Source organism: Haliotis rubra, unplaced genomic scaffold (assembly GCF_003918875.1).
Source record: "Haliotis rubra isolate DU_JTF1 unplaced genomic scaffold, ASM391887v1 Scf334, whole genome shotgun sequence".
NCBI lineage: Eukaryota > Metazoa > Mollusca > Gastropoda > Lepetellida > Haliotidae > Haliotis > Haliotis rubra.
Genome location: NW_025767007.1, coordinates 55,658 through 75,113, shown reverse-complemented (window position 1 = coordinate 75,113; position 19,456 = coordinate 55,658). Strand labels below are relative to the sequence as shown.

At 39.6% G+C, this 19,456-nt stretch overlaps 1 protein-coding gene across 1 annotated transcript; it reads left to right on the top strand.

Moving 5' to 3' along the window:
• Nucleotides 1-1,024: 1,024 nt before the first annotated feature.
• On the top strand, nucleotides 1,025-19,455 carry LOC124284350 (the record flags this gene model as incomplete). The annotated part of the gene is made up of 12 exons (XM_046720437.1): nucleotides 1,025-1,178; nucleotides 5,616-6,159; nucleotides 6,848-6,887; nucleotides 7,703-7,784; nucleotides 8,248-8,302; nucleotides 9,849-10,012; nucleotides 12,797-12,873; nucleotides 14,119-14,196; nucleotides 14,438-14,522; nucleotides 16,683-16,913; nucleotides 18,357-18,467; nucleotides 19,351-19,455. Coding segments are annotated over exons 2-12 (1,545 nt in total), but the record flags the coding sequence as incomplete, so codon positions are not given.
• Between the last annotated feature and the right edge of the window lies 1 nt (nucleotide 19,456).

The following is a 19,456-nucleotide window of genomic DNA, read 5'->3' as shown; positions in this document are numbered from 1 at the left end:
AATGCCACTCAAAGAAGTTACATCAGTGTTGGCCTATTTTTCAGGATTCCCTAAATGTTGTTCCTGGTGGTTCTAAAGTAGGGGAGGCTGGTCGCAAAAGATTGTTGACAAGGAGATTTCTGGGTGTTTTTGATGACCTGTATTGTCTGTGTCGTGGGCTTTGCACCAGCCGACACTGGATCCAATCAGGGATACTCTACAACAGATAGAGTCTCCCTGATCCAATTAAGTTTCTGAAAATGACATACAAACTTTAGGTGAACGTGACCATCTTGTTCCGTTAGTAACAACAATCTACAACACCGAAGTATTAAAACATAACTGTTTATGCCTATGTCCCACTAGAAAATAAGAAAATAAATAAATAAGAAAAATAAATCTAAACAAATCACGAGTGACTTTCGATTTGGAATGACAAAATTACCCCAAACTAACCACTCTTTCAGCACATTTTTATGCAAATTTCCAATTACAAACAATCTAATTTTAGATGATATTCATCTAGTCTTCAATTAAGACGATGCTGGTGGGAGTCAATCTTGATACTAGTCTGTCATACAGATCCTGAAACAAACATATCCAATATAGCCCATGCAAGTCTAGAATATGAGGCAAGACCAGATTTTCAGAGTTTCTGAAAATGAAGAAAATCCCAGGTTTCTTTTTCATTAGATATATTTTTTATTATGAACTGTTTTTTTTCTGGAAAATATGTTCATTTCAGAGTCTAGTTGTTAGTCTATCTAGATACATGTGTTCTTTAACCTATGTACGATGGTATGCAATATGTTCGCTAATCATGAATCATCCGTCAGCTAATGTACAATACAGTATAAGATCAAATGATTAATATAATGTAGATCTCTTCAGTTATATTTTGTGAATATCTTTATATCATTCAAATTTGGTTGACATTCTGTACAGCGAAACTCTGTGACATCTTTCTGTTCATAATTTCCCGCCATACACACCAAGGGCGGGTAACTCTAAACTATTTTCATCCAAGACAGGTAAACAACGACAAGAGCCATCAGCACTGAGTAAGATAATTGTGGTGCTATTTTGAGAAAGTGTCAATTGGAATTTGAGCTGACAGTCTCGCATTACTGTTATCAGACCAATGAAAGTCGGTAACATCGATCAGACAGTGAAGTTTTACACAGCAGCGGCGTTTTGTGGTAAGGTGAAAGAGGTGTGAGGTTTTCGGAGGGATTCGCGTTATAACGAGGTCTGTTGCATCACACAGATGTTGTAAATACTCGGATGATTGCTTATGTTTCAGATTTTATAAGTGAGTGACATGTTTAACAGTTGTTCACGTGATTATTGATAAAGATAAAGGAAGGAATGTTTCTTATGTCCGAAAATACATAATATGAAATTTGTAATAAACAGCAGATGCTGCTAAATAGTAAACTTTCACATTTTACGGATATTCTGAAGTGTATGCTCACTTCTTTCTGCAAAGGTCATAAACGGAAACACGGGATGGGTGGATGCTAAATATAGACTTGAAATTCTTGAAGTTGAGTACCATCATGAACACTGAAAATTGTAAGCTAGCTAGCTGTTTGGAAATGAATTTGTTCAAGTATTCCCAGGCTGTGGAGGACTTTGGGAGAGTAGCTCCTCTACTGATGTAATGTTTCAGGAATATTCATCTATATAGTGTGTAGCATCCAGATATTCAAACAAATATTGTCGGATTACATGTCTTCTGATGGCAGTGCTTATTCGGATACAAAGTGATGGGTAGCGTCACACAGACATAAAATTGCCTTTAAGTCACACAGACATTGAAAATACTCGAATGATGGGTTGTGTTTAAGATAAAATTGCCTTTAATAAGTCAAGGACATGCTTTACAATTGTTTATGTGATAATCAAGATGATAACAGGTGTTCTTTAGCATCCAAAAACCTATAGCAAGACGATAGAAGTTCATGTATCGTCTGATTATATGTTTTCAGACTTCATACGTTTTGGGATAACAATGTTTATATGTTACTATAACAAGGTGTGCTGCGTCACAGAGACATTGTGAATACTCTGGTGATGTCTTGTGTTTAAGATAATGTTGCCTTCAATATTAAGTTAGCATGTTTTACAGTTGTTCATGCATTTGGTGAGAAGCATCCGAAACCCATGATACGATGATACTATTGATGATGATAAGGTCATGGTTGGCACAGAAATATGTACCGAATGAATTTTTCAAGGAATATTGTGTATACAGAAAGGACACTTAGATGCTGTTGGGTGGGTTGTCGCCACAGGTACTTCAGTAACTTTAGAGGACAGTTAGTATGGAGAATTTATGGGTTACCTGGGGCACATTTCAGTAGTACCTATGTCAAATACACATTATTATTGATATCATCAGAACGCATAATCCCTTATACAGGGCTCCAGATAAGGGCCGTATTGGCGTGTGTACGGCTAAAAAATATGCATGATATGGTAGGAAATAATTTAGAAAACGTAGCAGATATGTACTACAGCAATGGTGTACGGTCTTAGAATCATTTACAGACGTATTTATCTGAAAAAGTATTATTTTGTTGTTTATTGCCCCATTTACACAAGAGTAGCAATGTTGTGGTGCATATATGAAACGAAACACAAGATTACTGATACTGCATTAAATTCCATTCAGTACTCAAAATGTACTCTTAAGGTTTTCCAGTACTCCTATATTACAAAAATAAGGAGTACGTACTCCTGATGTTGAAAAATTATCTGGAGCCCTGCTTATAATAACCTGTGACCAAACAATGTGACAATGGAGTTCCCTTTTGACACGTGGCACCAGTGTTATAGTTCCAGTACTGATCATTCATTCAATCATTCTTGATTAAACAAAACTTGCAAAAGGTATTTAACAGCTTTTGAGTTAATAGTCATTGTTTTTTTTCAAAGTCAAAAGGTCAGTAGGGTAGCCTAGTGCTTAAAGCATTTGCTGTCACGCTGAAGACCTGAGTTCGAATCCCCACATGGGTACAATGTGTGAAGCCCATTTCTGGTGTCCTGCCGTGATATTCCTGAAATATTGCTAAAAGCGACGTAAAACCAACTCACTCACCAATTCACTCACTCACTCAAAGCCCAAACATCTGTTTTGTTGCATGTTTGGCATTGGTAAGATATAGGGCCATAAAGAGTATTAGAATAGAATATTCTTTATTTTTTTTAACAGAAGTGTTTTTAATAGAACTTGTAACTTGTCAAAGCAAGATATGAAATAGAATATATACTGAGGGAATAAAATAAGGGATCACATTAAAGCACAAGTGTTCCTTTATTTTTTCCCAGGTTTCCTCATAAGCTTTGTATCGCACAACTTGTGAAAAAGCTGGAAAAAATAAAGGAACACTTGTGCTTTCATATGATCTCTTATTTCCTTTCCTCAGTATATATATGGTCAGGCAGGATGAAGGTCAACTCTCTTAGCTATACAATATGACTGTAACATGGCCACTGGTCATTGTTGTGATAAATCAACACTGTCAATATAGTCACAATATGTCAAAGAATTTGTTTGTTAATGTTTAACTACATTTATGATTTAATGAATAGTACATCAACTTGTTGCTGTATTCATGACCCAATATTCGTGACATTTGTCATATTCACCTCTTAGTGGATTTGTTGCAGCCCAAGTAACAAAGGATGGTTGGGTAGTCTAGTGTTTAAGGCATTTTCTTGTTATGCAGAAGACCCTGATGTAATTGACTGAAAATATACTGAACATCATTGAAAACGCACCACTTATAAAAGTTCAGATTATTAAAAGCATGTGTAAGGAATTAATATGTTTTGAGTGGATAATAACAGATGGTCGACTGACAAAAACAACAACACAGAAAAGACGCTCATTCATTGAATGTTCCACAGTCAGAAAGGATCAAACATACATGGAGTCAAATGGAAAAGTCAATATTGTGTGTGACCGCCATTTGCATTGACACATGCAGTTCAACGTCTCCTCATTGAGTCAATAAGCGTCCAAATAGAGTTCTTGAGGATGGCATTCCACTTCAGCAGGAGTGCAGACTCAAGTTCCCAGGTTGTTTTGCAAGCATCTGTTGTTGCCACGAAGACTTTGACCAATTTAGATCCCACAAGTGCTCCATGGGTGATACATCTGGCGACTGTGCTGGCCAATGAATAACCTGGTTGTGTTGCTGGGCCAGATACTGCATGGAAAGTCTTGTTGTTGTGTGCCCGCATGTTGAAAGAATATGGACATCTTGGTGGTGATTGAAGACAGATCTGGTTTCGCAATGTGATTCTGAAGAATCTGCTCACGGTTTATAAAGGGCATTAACTCTCCCTTGACAGACATGAAGGCAGTCCTGTGATTGTTATTTATTCCACCCCAGACAAAGAAAAACCCATCACCCAAAGGTCTGTCTGAACCACACACTCATCAGCATAACGTTCACCACGTCTACGCCAAACACGTAATTGGCCGTCAGCATTACGTAGATGAAGATGTGACTCGTCAGTGACTACCACACCATACCATTGTTGTAACCTTTACTGAAAATAACTGCTAGCCCATTGTATATGTTCATTACGGTGTCTGTCAGTCAGAATTGGTCCAACGTAAGGACCTCGAACATGAAGTCCTGTAGCGTGTAGACGGCGTCGCATAGAGTCAGCGCTGATGACCCCCACGTCAACCTTGAACTAGTGCAGCAGTCTTGGCAGTCGGCAGTGTTCAATGAGTATGACTGATATGGACAAGGTCAATATGGCGATCCTGATGGAGCGTCGTAACACGTTGTTGCCAAGGTCATTGAAGGTCATGGGTGCTGCCTGTCTACTGATGTCGTGTATGAAGCCTAACGATGGTGGAGTGGCCAAGTCCAAGTTGTCGAGCAATATCCCTGCTGCTAGTGCCAACCTGAATCATGCCTAGTGCACGTTCTCTTTCGTGAAGTGTTAACCTCGGCATCTCTGTCCTCGTTTCACAATCGTTAGTGAAACAATGAGAATCGGTTCTCATACACCTGCTTTTAATGTCACAGTCAGTATGATTTCAGAATGAAATTTGCGCTTTTTTCATGGCGTGGCTGCATGTTGATGCATTTTGGAATTAAGAGTCATACTGTGGACAGGAATTTGTTTCTAAAGCATTTTTTCAACTGGACATGCCCTTCGACTTCATGTTAGTTATATATTCATTGATCATTGTCATGCTGAAATCCATCTTGATGAAAATATGGACAATTTTAGACTGGTGCGTTTTCAATGATGTTCAGTATATATTCAGATTGGAAAAAGGACTCTATACCCTTCTGAATTTCACGCTCCCACTTTTACTAGTCCATATTAAGCATACCTGTAGAATGTGTTCTGGCTAATTGTGAAATATTCTTTTTGATTTGTCATCCATAATACTATAATTATTATTCAGATGATTCAACTTCCTAGATAACAAATTAGGAAACAAGTGATCAAGAAATGAACAGAAATACAATTTTGTTTATCAAGTATAATATAATCAACATTGAAATTATTATTTTTTCTATGAAGAACAATTTTAATACATATGTATCTAACTGATGTATTGTTCTGTTACATGATCCTTTTTTTCTTTTGTTTTTCAGTTCTTTACAGGTGTGTGAGTCATCATCATGACTACACAGAGAGTTATCCCCCTTACTGTGACATCACGATATGCCAGATCTTGGGGAACGTGGGAAGGAATACGAGAACTCATTCAAAATTGGCATGATGGCCTTCATTCCATGGCAGCCATGCTGGATGATCTACCTTTAGATTCCAATGTCATGGTTGAATTCAGGTGCAAGAAAAATGTCTCTGAACAGAAATATGAAGCATTAATCAAGAACCCAGTGACCAAGAAAGAAACAATTCTTGGACATCTTATATACAGTATATTTGACAATAGGCTAATGCTAACTAATGAATGTACAGCACTGCAGAAGAAGATCTTGTTGCTAGGATACAGTGCAAAAGCTGATACAAAAGAGGTGATTGGCCAGTTTGGTGAAGGACTGAAAATTGGCGCTTTGGCACTGGTAAGACAAGGTCATTTGGTAACTATGGAAACGGGAAGTGATGTGTGGGAGTTCCAACTGTTGCATAATGAAGAATTTGGTGAAAAAGTATTGTCAGTGGTTATTTCAGGTAAGTCTTGAATTAATTTGTTTTCTTATGGTGAGAACTTAAATGCATCAATTTCGTGTCAGTGATGTAAGATTATACCCCCGCTGTTTGTCCAGGATTTCAAACTGAGCACATTTGGGAGGCAAATTGAAAAAAGTTACTTTGTAACAGGCTGGATGTTTTCTTATATGTATTGCAACTTTTCATTTTATGCTTTATGTATTGTAAGTGAGTGAGTATGATTTTACGTTGCTTTTAGAAATATTTCAGCAATATCACAGCAGGGTACACCAGAAATGGGCTTCACACATTGTACCCATGTGGGGAATCGAACCCATGTGGGCAAGCAAGCGCTTGTACAACTAAGAACTACAGCTTACTAACCACATTGTCAGTGAAATAAAGTTCTCCCCTGCATGTTCATGACAATAGTTTTAACAATAATAGTGTAACTTGGGATTTTTTGTATTTTATGTTGTGAATTTTTCTGATATTTCCTGTATGCTTTAGTTGTGAGTTTATTTTTACGCCGCTTTTAGCAATATTCCAGCAATATCACAGTGGGGGACACCAGAAATGTACTTCACACATTGTACCCTGTATGCTTTAGACAGCTTGCTTTCATATGCTTAGAAGTATACGAGGTATTGTCAGGAGTATATATTATGTTCACTCCCATTTCTAACACCATGTTGTCTTTTGTACACAGAAAGACTTGAGGATCTTGAAAACATCAATCAAGATAAAAGGTACTCAAATAAACATACTATCACTTCATGCCCAAAACTGACAGTCACATTTGTCTGTTTTCTGTTCAGTTCACATCTGAATATATTAACATGTATCTGCCCAAAATTTGGAATCATGACATTGTTACTTGAAAATATGTACGGGCGATTTTAGTGTTAATGTTTTTTGTCAGCTATGCTAACAAGACTAAAACAAACTTGACTAGGTCCAGGCCTGCACAAGTGTTAAACGTCATAATCTGCATCTGTTCGTTATTCTCCTGTTGGTCATGACTTGCTGTGCAAAGCAGAAATCGCTAAGCCAGGAACGCGATCTTTTCTGGAAGTCCTAGATTTGGCAGGATTATGATCCTTATTTATCACCAGTTCTCAGGGATTTAAGTTTAACTTTGTGGTTTTGGCATTAACATGGGATTGCCACTAGTTTGGGGTTAGGTTAGAAATGGTCTTCAGCAACCCATGCTTGTCCTAAGGCGACTTTTGAGATTGTTCAGTCTTACTGACGTTTTTTGACACATGTCATTGTATCACAACTGATCAATGCTCATGCTGTTGATCACCTGATTGTCTGGTCTAGACTCAATTATTTAGAGATTTATAGCTGGAATACAGCTAAATGTGGCGTTAAACAATTCAGTTCTTATTTACAAAATTGGGAGAGATTTTCCAAAAATATTTTTTGCAGTGTTGCCAAAATTGTTTTGGCAGTTGACACCAAAGATTGCTGATAGATAGAATCATGCAATGTCAGAAATGAAACCAGAATTGAAGTGTTATGACCTCAGTCATGTTAATTAGTCATTGTTTACCAACAGCGGTATGGCACAAGGTCCGAGTGAGAAGTCTTATACATGCACAAAGATCAGCGGCGTTGAAAACCAAGACTGGAAGAAGTTTGTAAGTAGTGGTAACTTATTTATGTATAATATATGCAACATTTAGTGCATGAATGCTGCCTCACCTGTTAATGGACGTATGGCATGTGAATGGTTGAGCAAATGTTAACATTTGGTGAATCAGCGTTCGAAACACCTGCCTGCCCGACAGCCCAGGACGGGTTATTTTCAACACGGACAGCCAGATTCTCAAATTCACCTGCCCGACGGTCGGGATAAAATTTAGACATGTACTGGTATGTGAAGATATTTAATAGTGGGCAGGTAAGTTTTAGTCAGGGCTGGCAAGTTTTACATCTTTTTGGGAGTTTCATACCCTGGATGAATAAATACTGTCATATCTTAACAATGCTGTTTCAGGTCTTGTGCGATTTTGTTATGAGTTTTTCAGCCCTAGTTCATTTGTGTTTCTTTCCAAAAGCTTGAACCATGGTGGTCTGGTGACATATACCAATCTCTTTCAGCTGCCAAGATTCCTGTTTTTGAGACCTCCTGCTGACTTTGTTAAAACTGAACTAGGTATGTATGTTTGTGACATTATTTTTATGACATTATTGTTGCTGTTGCAGTAATGTCCATGCATTTGCTTTGAAAATGAAGAGGTTTCAACAAAGTAGCCCCTGTTCTGTGCATGTTTCAGAATGGGAGTTCCTGCAGATGTTTTTACCAGATACAGGTGGCTAAATCCTGAGAAGATGCATCAGTTGATGTTCCTCGATTATCATAGGATTTATGATTACCATTTAATGTCCGAAATACCAAGAGCCCACTCTGTACTGTAGCTTTACCTGAAAAGCATTTTCAAAACATTAGGAATCATGAGTACAGGTAGCAAGTCATCATAGCATGGAGATATATTAAACTGGATAATATTGAATGCCAGCTGACAGGATACATGTGAGGGGTGCAGGGTTTGGGGAAGGTTGGGAGAGGGGCTGGGTGTGTGGAAGGGTTGGGACAGGGATGGGTTGGGAAAGTGTTAGACTAACAACTAGTCTCTGAAATGAACGTGCAGTGAAGCCCCGTTAGTCGGACTCCGATAATCCGGATGTCTCGTCTCCCGGACGATTTCAGCTTGTTACCAATCTATGCCTATATAATTTGCCTCAATAATCCGGGAATTCGGTTTCCAGAACCGGACGGCAAGTAGCTGTCACCAATCAGTAAAATAAACAGTAAATTGCTTCACAGTCCGGACGCTGTAAGTCGTGTTCACGAACCGTAACAACACTTCCCGGCGATGTTTACTTAATTAACTGGCCAACTGGGTTGTTGTTTTAATTAGACATTAAAAGCTCCCGACTGAAGATACTGTACATTTACACTTTGATTGACACCACAATACAAAGGCGTGGATGACAAGTGAGCTGTTTTGTGATTGGTTAATGTACTTTGACAGACAGATGCGGTCACGTGGACTTTTGCTTTACGACAACGCTGCAAGTCACAAGTGTGCTTCGTTAACTTTGCGAAATGTGACCAAATACCGCGTATCATATTCAACCGATGGATGCAGGAATAATTCGGACATTCAAGGCATACTACAATCGCTTGTTAGCCATTACCTCACCTGTGTTAAGGAAGGACGTGATCAGACACGTCGGATCAACATGCGGATGTCACTCGGTAAAATTATTGATGTGATGAATTCAATAAGCTTTACATTAAATGCTTATTTGTTTTATCCAGATTCGTGTCGTTTTTGTAATAGTAAGGGAAGCAACTTGGGTCTTGATTCAGTAGTCCGGACTATTAGCAATCCGGACGAATTTGCTGAGAAACGCAACCGTCCGGATTAACGAGGCTTCACTGTATATTACAGAAAAAAGTTCATTGTAAAAAAACCCGTAAAATAAAATGAAAAGAAGCCCTGAGACTTTCATTTTCAGAAGCTGTGGAAATCTATACTTGACACATTTTCTAGACTTGCATGCGCTTTCTTGGATATATTTGACAGACTAAGAAAGAGTGGGAGAGGTACTATGCCCAGTCTTTCAGTTCTGTGGATATTTACGTTGTATCAGTACTGTCAGTTGTCCACATTAGTGAGGTCTTTGTTTGACAGGAACATTGCTGCTGGACCCTCACCATAACGGTCAGCTGTACATGAAGGGTATTTGGGTGTCCGACTTGTCACAAGAGGATCTGGCTGCAGGGGTGGACTTTGTCCATCTACAGTTGGACAGAGACAGGAATGCTGTACCCAAACCTAGTGAGATAGACCACCCGGTATGTAGACCGTGGGATAGACCACCAGGTATGTAGACCACCAGGTATGTAGACCATGAGATAGACCACCAGGTATGTAGACCATGAGATTGACCACCAGGTATGTAGACCATGAGATAGATCACCAGGTATGTAGACCATGAGATAGACCACCAGGTATGTAGACCATGAGATAGACCACCAGGTATGTAGACCATGAGATAGACCACCAGGTATGTAGACCATGAGATAGACCACCAGGTATGTAGACCATGAGATAGACCACCAGGTATGTAGACCATGAGATAGACCACCAGGTATGTAGACCATGAGATAGACCACCAGGTATGTAGACCATGAGATAGACCACCAGGTATGTAGACCATGAGATAGACCACCAGGTATGTAGACCATGAGATAGACCACCAGGTATGTAGACCATGAGATAGACCACCAGGTATGTAGACCATGAGATAGACCACCAGGTATGTAGACCATGAGATAGACCACCAGGTATGTAGACCATGAGATAGACCACCAGGTATGTAGACCATGAGATAGACCACCAGGTATGTAGACCATGAGATAGACCACCAGGTATGTAGACCATGTAGACCATGAGATAGACCACCAGGTATGTAGACCATGAGATAGACCACCAGGTATGTAGACCATGAGATAGACCACCAGGTATGTGAGATAGACCATGAGACCATGAGATAGACCACCAGGTATGTAGACCATGAGATAGACCACCAGGTATGTAGACCATGAGATAGACCACCAGGTATGTAGACCATGAGATAGACCACCAGGTATGTAGACCATGAGATAGACCACCAGGTACCACCAGGTATGTAGACCATGAGATAGACCACCAGGTATGTAGACCATGAGATAGACCACCAGGTATGTAGACCATGAGATAGACCACCAGGTATGTAGACCATGAGATAGACCACCAGGTATGTAGACCATGAGATAGAGGTATGTAGACCATGAGATAGACCACCAGTAGACCATATGTATGTAGACCACCAGGTATGTAGACCATGAGATAGACCACCAGGTATGTAGACCATGAGATAGACCACCAGGTATGTAGACCATGAGATAGACCACCAGGTATGTAGACCATGAGATAGACCACCAGGTATGTAGACCATGAGATAGACCACCAGGTATGTAGACCATGAGATAGACCACCAGGTATGTAGACCATGAGATAGACCACCAGGTATGTAGACCATGAGATAGACCACCAGGTATGTAGACCATGAGATAGACCACCAGGTATGTAGACCATGAGATAGACCACCAGGTATGTAGACCATGAGATAGACCACCAGGTATGTAGACCATGAGATAGACCACCAGGTATGTAGACCATGAGATAGACCACCAGGTATGTAGACCAGGTATGTATGTAGACCATGAGATATGACCACCAGGTATGTAGACCATGAGATAGACCACCAGGTATGTAGACCATGAGATAGACCACCAGGTATGTAGACCATCAGAGATAGACCACCAGGTATGTAGACCATGAGATAGACCACCAGGTATGTAGACCATGAGATTGACCACCAGGTATGTAGACCATGAGATAGACCATCAGGTATACATGTATACACTTCAATGATTACTTGTCCATAAATATTCAAAATGTCACTGGCAAAGGATTAACCATGCTTGATTATGTCTGTATGAATTCTCCATTCTTTCATGACAAATACCCTGGACACATATGCCATTATTAATTGTTTTGTCTAGGTGAATGACATGACACAAACAATAGTCCAATCAAATTTGATGAACACCATATCACAGTATCGTCACTACTCAAATCAGGGGTGGAAATAACTTTAAAATTGCTAGTGTACTCCGGTGCAGTGGCACATGTAAATTCACTTGCCCTGATAAATTTTCCACTATACCGGCCGTTTTCTTGTTGATTTTTTAAATAAACAACATAATTAATATTGGAAAGTCAACTGGACACCAGTACAGTGTGATATACAAATTTACTTGCCCAACAGAAAAAAACACTGGACTCGGGCAATGGGATATTTCCACCCCTTCATCTGCTTGTTGCTACAATATGACTGGGAACGTGTTGTAGCATGAGGACATCGCTGTCCAGCTATGAGTAACAGAACAATTCTCGTGGATTCAGAAGCTGAAAAGGATAAGAGCAAACCAATTAGAGAAAGGGACAAAATTGTTTCATTGTCTAGCTCATAATGAGTGAGTGAGTGAGTGAGTTAAGTTTTACATTTACGCAGCACTCTGCAATATTCCAGCTATATGGCGGCGGAGCATCGATGTATATTATCGACAGTCTGGACCAGACAATGCAGTGATCAACAGCATGAGCATCGATAGCCCATAATGAAGTAACACACCAACTGGGATACGATGACATGTGTTATTAAGTTCAGCTGAAAAAATCCACCACCTGATCCTGTTAGTCGCCTCTTACTAGAGGTGTGACGATATATCTGGAATATTGTTGAGTGCAGCATTAAACAACAAACCAACTAACAACTTGCCATGTTTGTGGGTTCCCTTTGAAACACTTGAGAAAGAATACATCTCAATCAGTCAGCGAATTCAGCCACTGACTAAAGCACACATCTGTCAAAAATTTGTTTCATCAAGCACCTATGCAAAGGACTATTACGGGTTGTACATGTGCCTACAAGTTATAACCCACTGAAACTGATACGAAGAGACATATTTTGGAACAGACTGCTTGCTGTTGGTCATTGGTTGTTGATATACCTAATGGTCTCTCGTCAGGTTAGCGGAATGTGGATCCGGGCAGTGCAGAAGAAACCCAGTCTTGTAGAGAGGTACTACCAACTGTTGTTTAATGAGTAAGTGAGACACACTGTATTTTCACATGTATACTCTGACAGGGTTTCAAGCTACTTGTATTTCAGTATCTTTGAAACAGCAAAAAGTTGTACATGCACAGTTAAATAATTTGGTGGTAATCTTAGAAATCTTATCTTAAAAAAGGTACCTTGTGGTAAATATGTTTTATTGAATTAATTGTTTTGTAAAAGGATTGTGGGTGAAAATATATAATTAACATGTGATCACATCTAATGCACAGTGTGAAACATGGGGAGTAAGAAATTTACCCCAATTAATTTTAAGATATCACTGAAAAGAAAGGGAGCAAACACTGCTTATTATCCAGCTTATGTTCAATTGACATTCACAGTGTCTGAGAGAGCGGAAGGTCGTGGGTTCGATCCCCGACCGCGTCATACCAAAAGACGTTAAAATATGGTACTTGTTGGTCCCTGCCTGGCGCTCGGCATTAATAGGTACAACAAGGACTGGTCGGCTCGGAGTCAGTATAATGTGTCTGAGTGGGTTATTCATGCTTCACTGCGGCATGGTATCTCAGTGGGCTAGCACTATAAAACCAGCTTCAGTCTGGGCTAGTACAAGCAGCCGCACATACACATACACACGCATGCATGTCGTCATATGAGCGAAATATTCTCAAGCACGACGTAAAACCCAATTTCACCTCACCTCACAATGTCTGAAGATACATCAACACAGTTCTTGTTGTTAGCATGCTGCAATTAAAGGCGATAGTTAAACGATTTTGTTTGTGACCTGTCATAGTCGTTTTAAGTGATGCGTTCATTTAAATTTGCTTTAAACAGTAACATTTTGACAGTTGATGAAATAGCTTTTAGCCAGTGTATGAAATAAGCCAAAAACCCAGCCTGACATCTTGGCAGGTAACTTCAAAAACTTACCAGCCCAGAAGAGATTTAACCAGTCCTTCTTAAATACTCAATGTGTGAAGCCCATTTCTGGTGTCCCCTGCCGTGATGTTGCTGGAATATTGCTAAAAGCAGCGTAAAACCAAACTCAGTCAGTCAGTCAGTCTTAAATACTAAATAGACAGTGCCAGTGGACATGTTATCTGAATCTTTTTTTTCATCCGTCCATCGGGCTGGCTAGCTGTAAAATTAGACCGTCCGGCAGAAATCTAGCCCGTCTTGGGCTGTCGGACGGGCCTTATTTCATACACTGTTTTAACACAGCAAAAGATATGTTCCTATATGTTGTCAGTATGATTTTAAACATTACAGCAAATACAGAGATGTGCGTCACGCTGCAGATTATGCAACACCTGAAATGGCTCTAATGGTTGCAGATCAGTTCCTGAAGTAGGTGAACCGAAGTCTTGGGATAGGTTCCAAAACATTATGTCATTTATTATTGCAGTGAAGAATCATTGAACATTGATATACTTCACATTTAAGTTTCATGATTAAGTATCTGGTTTCCCTAAAAAGACAGTTGATAATACAACTGTATAGATATTTGCAATGAATGTTTTTTCAAATACATTGTTTCTGCGATCTAGATATGTCTTCATTTTGTGATGTACCTATTTCTATTTGACAGACAGTATGGTGACTCTGCCTTCCCAGTCCTGAACAACACAGAGGCAACAGACATTCAGTCTGTGAGGGACGAGTTGCACAAGACGGTCAGTGTACTGCTTGTTGCATAACAATAAATAGGGAGGTGAAGTAGCCCAGTGGTAAAGGTGTTTGCTTGTCACGCCAAAGGCCTAGGTTTGATTCTGCAAATGAGTACAATGTGTGAAGCCCATTTCTTGTGTCCACCTCCTGATACTGCTGGTGTACTGCTAAATTTGGCATTAACCATACTCACTCAGTTTCTCACTGACATATAATGCCAAATATCTCTGCATCCTGTGGTATATCTGCTATGCAGGTGCATACTGGTCAGGGGAGGTAACTCTGTTTATGTGTGCTTCGTGCACGTGCATGGACTTCACATGCGATATCTATAGAGCATGTGTTTGCCAACAGTCTACCATGTTAATGCAGATTGTAAACATTCCTGAATAAATATTGGAAGCAATGCAAGGCTTGTAATACGATGGATACAATACATCTGAAAGCAACTACTCAAACCCGAATGGCATGAGTGAGTGAGTGAGTGAGTTGAGTTTTACACAGCTTTTAGCAATATTCCAGCAATATCACGGCGGGGGACACCAGAAATGGGTTAACACATTGTACCCATGTCTGGAATTGAACCCAGGTCTTTGGTGTGACAAGCGAATGCTTTAGCCACTAGGCTACCCCACTGCCCCCTGAATGGCATCTAAGTTGTGTTTATGTACTAACTCCTTACCATATTTACAGACATTGTCATGACAAACTGTTAAACAAACTATCATGAAATTGTTGTCAGCTGAAATGAGAATTTGACTGGTGGTTGCATGATTTAAACCATCTCCTTTCATATCCAAATCTTTCATTCCAGTCTTAACATTTTCAATGCATTTTACCAAGTTTCTTTACAAATACTGTCTAAATTATTTCTTACCAGCTTCTCCACACTGGATAGTTTGAATTTTATATAGCTTCGCCCTTCTTAGAGTGAAGTTCCATTTGGGTTTAGGTCACAATGATGGGGTGGTAGTCTGAGGACCTTGTGTCCATGTGTTTGTAGTGTCCTTTACATTGTATACTGTCTTGTTACAACAGCCATTAAAACACCAACAATTTCATGATAGTTTGTTAAAGAACTTTTTCTCTACCTCATGGCAATGTCTGAAATGGTTGGTATTGACAAATAAATTACTTTCATGTCATTTACGACATGTTGTTGCTTTCAGATGTATATTTAGTTGGCAATTCATGTGAACAATGTTGCAACAAGCGGACTATAGTCATCTTGTGGGACATTGCTTAAAATACCAATCACTGCTTTTTCCAGATCAGCCTCGATTATTTACATGCTGGGCATTGCAGCAAAACCAAAGTGTATATAAATGTTTTGGAAAAATCAGAACAGTACACAATAATGATGATAGTTATTTTTATTTATTGTACAAATTACTTTACTACTATACAACTGTCAGAGATTGCTTATCATGACCTGGTAATTATGGTTAATACAATAATTTTTTCATCAGAACATTTTCACTGATATCTGTACCATCTGTGTGATAGTTTAATGAGGAGTTTCGCAGTTCTGTCCTGTCGTTACAAAACCAAATGTGGGAGAAAGACACAATTATTGTCTGTATGTAACAACTAGGGGTGGGTATTGCAGAGAATTTTCATATTGCGATATATTGCGATACGAAAGCATATATTGCGATATGTATTGCAATATATTGCAGGAAGAATTTTTTAACAAAATACTTCTTATAATCGAGTTTAAAGCAAAACAACAACAAAATCACTATGCTTGATTATTTAATATAAACTTTTTAATGATGACAAAATAAAAATGACAGCAACTTGACCTGGTCAGGAGATATCAGAGATCACTGGTCATTAATAAGTACATTTTTAAAACACTCAGATCCAAAACATTGCGAAACGCTTGAACAAATACTAAGAACACAACTTCAAACCCAACTTAACAAGCCAGTTTAATGTAATTTTCAACATGATCATTCCCACTACCATTACCACAATTGCCAGGATTATCAAGATTTCCGAGTGTTACGAGGTTTTCCGAATGCATGTCAAAATACCGGTTTTCGATCAGCGTCTCGCAATACGTATTGTTTTCATGTCTGAACGAGTAAATACCGGTAAACCGGTTATATTGCACAGCCCTAGTAACAATCATTTCAAATGTTTCCATGCTCATGTTGCAGGTTGTGCTTTGTAATGACACCATAATCAAGCTCTTGATCAAATCTGGTCGCTACAACAACCTCAGCTCAGCATTAACCGAGCAGCGTATGAAGGAATCAGTGACTGTCCCGTATTCCTCCCTGTCATCTGAGCAGAGGCATGTCCTACAGGAGGCGGTTCTCCTAACCAACATGGCTGACTCTTCCTTCAGTCTGGCTATTGTGGATGTTGTTGATACACCACGCAGAGAGGTTAGCATTGACAAATACATGATTATTCCATGGTGAGGTGAGGTGAAATTTGGTTTAACGTCGTTCTTGAGAATATTTCGCTCATATGACGACGTGCATGCTTGTGTATGTGTATGTGCGGCTGCTTGTACTAGCCCAGACTGAAGCTGGTTTTATAGTGCTAGCCCACTGAGATACCATGCCGCAGTGAAGCATGAATACCCCACTCAGACACATTATACTGACTCCGAGCCGACCAGTCCTTGTTGTACCCATTAATGCCGAGCGCCAGGCAGGGACCAACAAGTACCATATTTTAACATCTTTTGGTATGATGCGGTCAGGGATCGAACCCGCGACCTTCCGCTCTCCGGGCGGACGCTCTAACCACTACACCACGGAGGCGGTCGATTATTCCATGGACATACCTGGAAGTGTGAATGTTGTTTATGTGTGTGCAATGTATTGTAGGTTCACAAGAGACACCATATAGCTGGAATATTGCTGAGTGTGGTGTTGAACAACAAACAAACAGGTTCACAGGAGGAATAGGGAAGCTTATAGCTTATATTTAATCATATTGCTTTGGTTTATCAAAGTGTCAGCCAGATCTGGAAATGAACAAGTTTCGATCTATTCTTTGTGCTCGTTTATATTTGATGTAGTGTTGTCAGTGGTTTTTCTGGTTATGTTGGCATTTCAAGAAAATGATAGTCACAGTTCTGATTTTGATGTGGAAAGACTATGAAACTGTTTGAAGCAAAATTACCTCCCTTGATTTACAAAGGAAATCTTGAGCATGCTGAGGAAGCAAGATGAAATTATCTTAACTAACAATTTTTGTAAGATAAACAATAAAATTACAGTTAAATAACATGACAAAAGGTATAAATGTAATTTAATGCTATTCAACATAATTTGACACAGAGATAATTATCAGGTTAGTTCCAGAAGGGGGGATTACTTGGGAAATACTCAAATACCCAGATTAAGTTATTTACAGGCTGGCAGGAATATCCTTGGAATATTTCTGAGTGTGGCGTTAAAGGCTGCATGCTGTCTTGCATGCACATGGGTAAGACTTCGGTCCGTATCCCCCGAAATTTTAACGATAATGAAAAAGATATATTTATATTCAGATACAATGATTTGACAAGAAGCCATAACATAAGTTTAAAAATGACTTTGTGCATACAGACATTAAATCATCGGGTTAGGGTTAGCCTTGCAAAGTGAAATTTAAGTGGGGATGTGGGCAGAAGTTTTGTCCTGCACATGCACAACACACACACACTTGTCAATCATGGAATTTAATCAGTCAGTATCAGTGAGATTGAATCACACATGGCAAAAACAAACAAATTCCCAGATAAAGTAATTAGGACCTCATATCTGTATAAGATGATTGTTGCAAAACAGGATTCATGTATTTCTGTTTAATGATGTGTGTGAGTCTCTCTCCAGACATGCAGTGAGAGAGACGGCAGAGTGTGTATTCCACTGTGGATGTTGGACTTGGACGCAGTCCACATGGAGATGAACTTTAACCCTTCCCAGCTGGAGAAACATGTCAAGGTCAGTTACACACACTTTGGTTTCAAAGATATCATGTTTTGCATTAATGACAGGTTGGCTCTGAGTCAGTACAGAATGTTTGGGACCTTTTTGGAACATGTTTTCATTGTGCTTCCTTCACAGATACATGACAACCATCAGAGGTGCTAACAACAAGGGAAACATGAGTATTTTATTTGTTAGAAAACCAATATCCTTTTGTGTATTAAAAATATTTTTGTGAGTGGGGAATTTTTGATAAGGCTCAAATGGTAGTATTTAGCCTTAGTATTATTCATACTGTGAAGAACAGCTTATAGAACCTTAAATATGTTAAAGGGAGCATGACTCTGGCCATTTGGCAGTCCCAAGAAGTTTGATTTAAATCATTCAAGAACCATACTGTGACGATATCTCACTTTCACCCGAACTCGTATCAAGAAGACAAAAGAAACATGAGAGTAATACTCAATCCCTTCCTGTCACTGGTACAGGGTTGTTTTGTGTGAGATTTATTCCGACCGCCTCCGTGGTGTAGTGGTTAGAGCGTCCGCCCGCGGAGAGCGGAAGGTTGTGGGTTCGATCCCCAACCACGTCATACCAAATGACGTTAAAATATGGTACTTGTTGGTCCCTGTCTGGCGCTCAGCATTAATGGGTACAACAAGGACTGGTCGGCTCGGAGTCAGTATAATGTGTCTGAGTGGGGTATTCATGCTTCACTGCCGCATGGTATCTCAGTGGGCTAGCACTATAAAACCAGCTTAAGTCTGGGCTAGTACAAGCAGCCGCACATACACATACACACGCATGCATGTCGTCATATGAGCGAAATATTCTCAAGCACGATGTAAAACCCAATTTCACCTCACCTCACCTCAGATTTATTCCTGTTGTTTTTCAGTGCAAGTGTCGTGAGTCTGTCATGTGTCATGCTGTGTTGGAAGTAAGGAAACACCTGCTCAAGCTCAACCTGCTCCCCACGACACAGGATGGAGGCCACGCGCCCT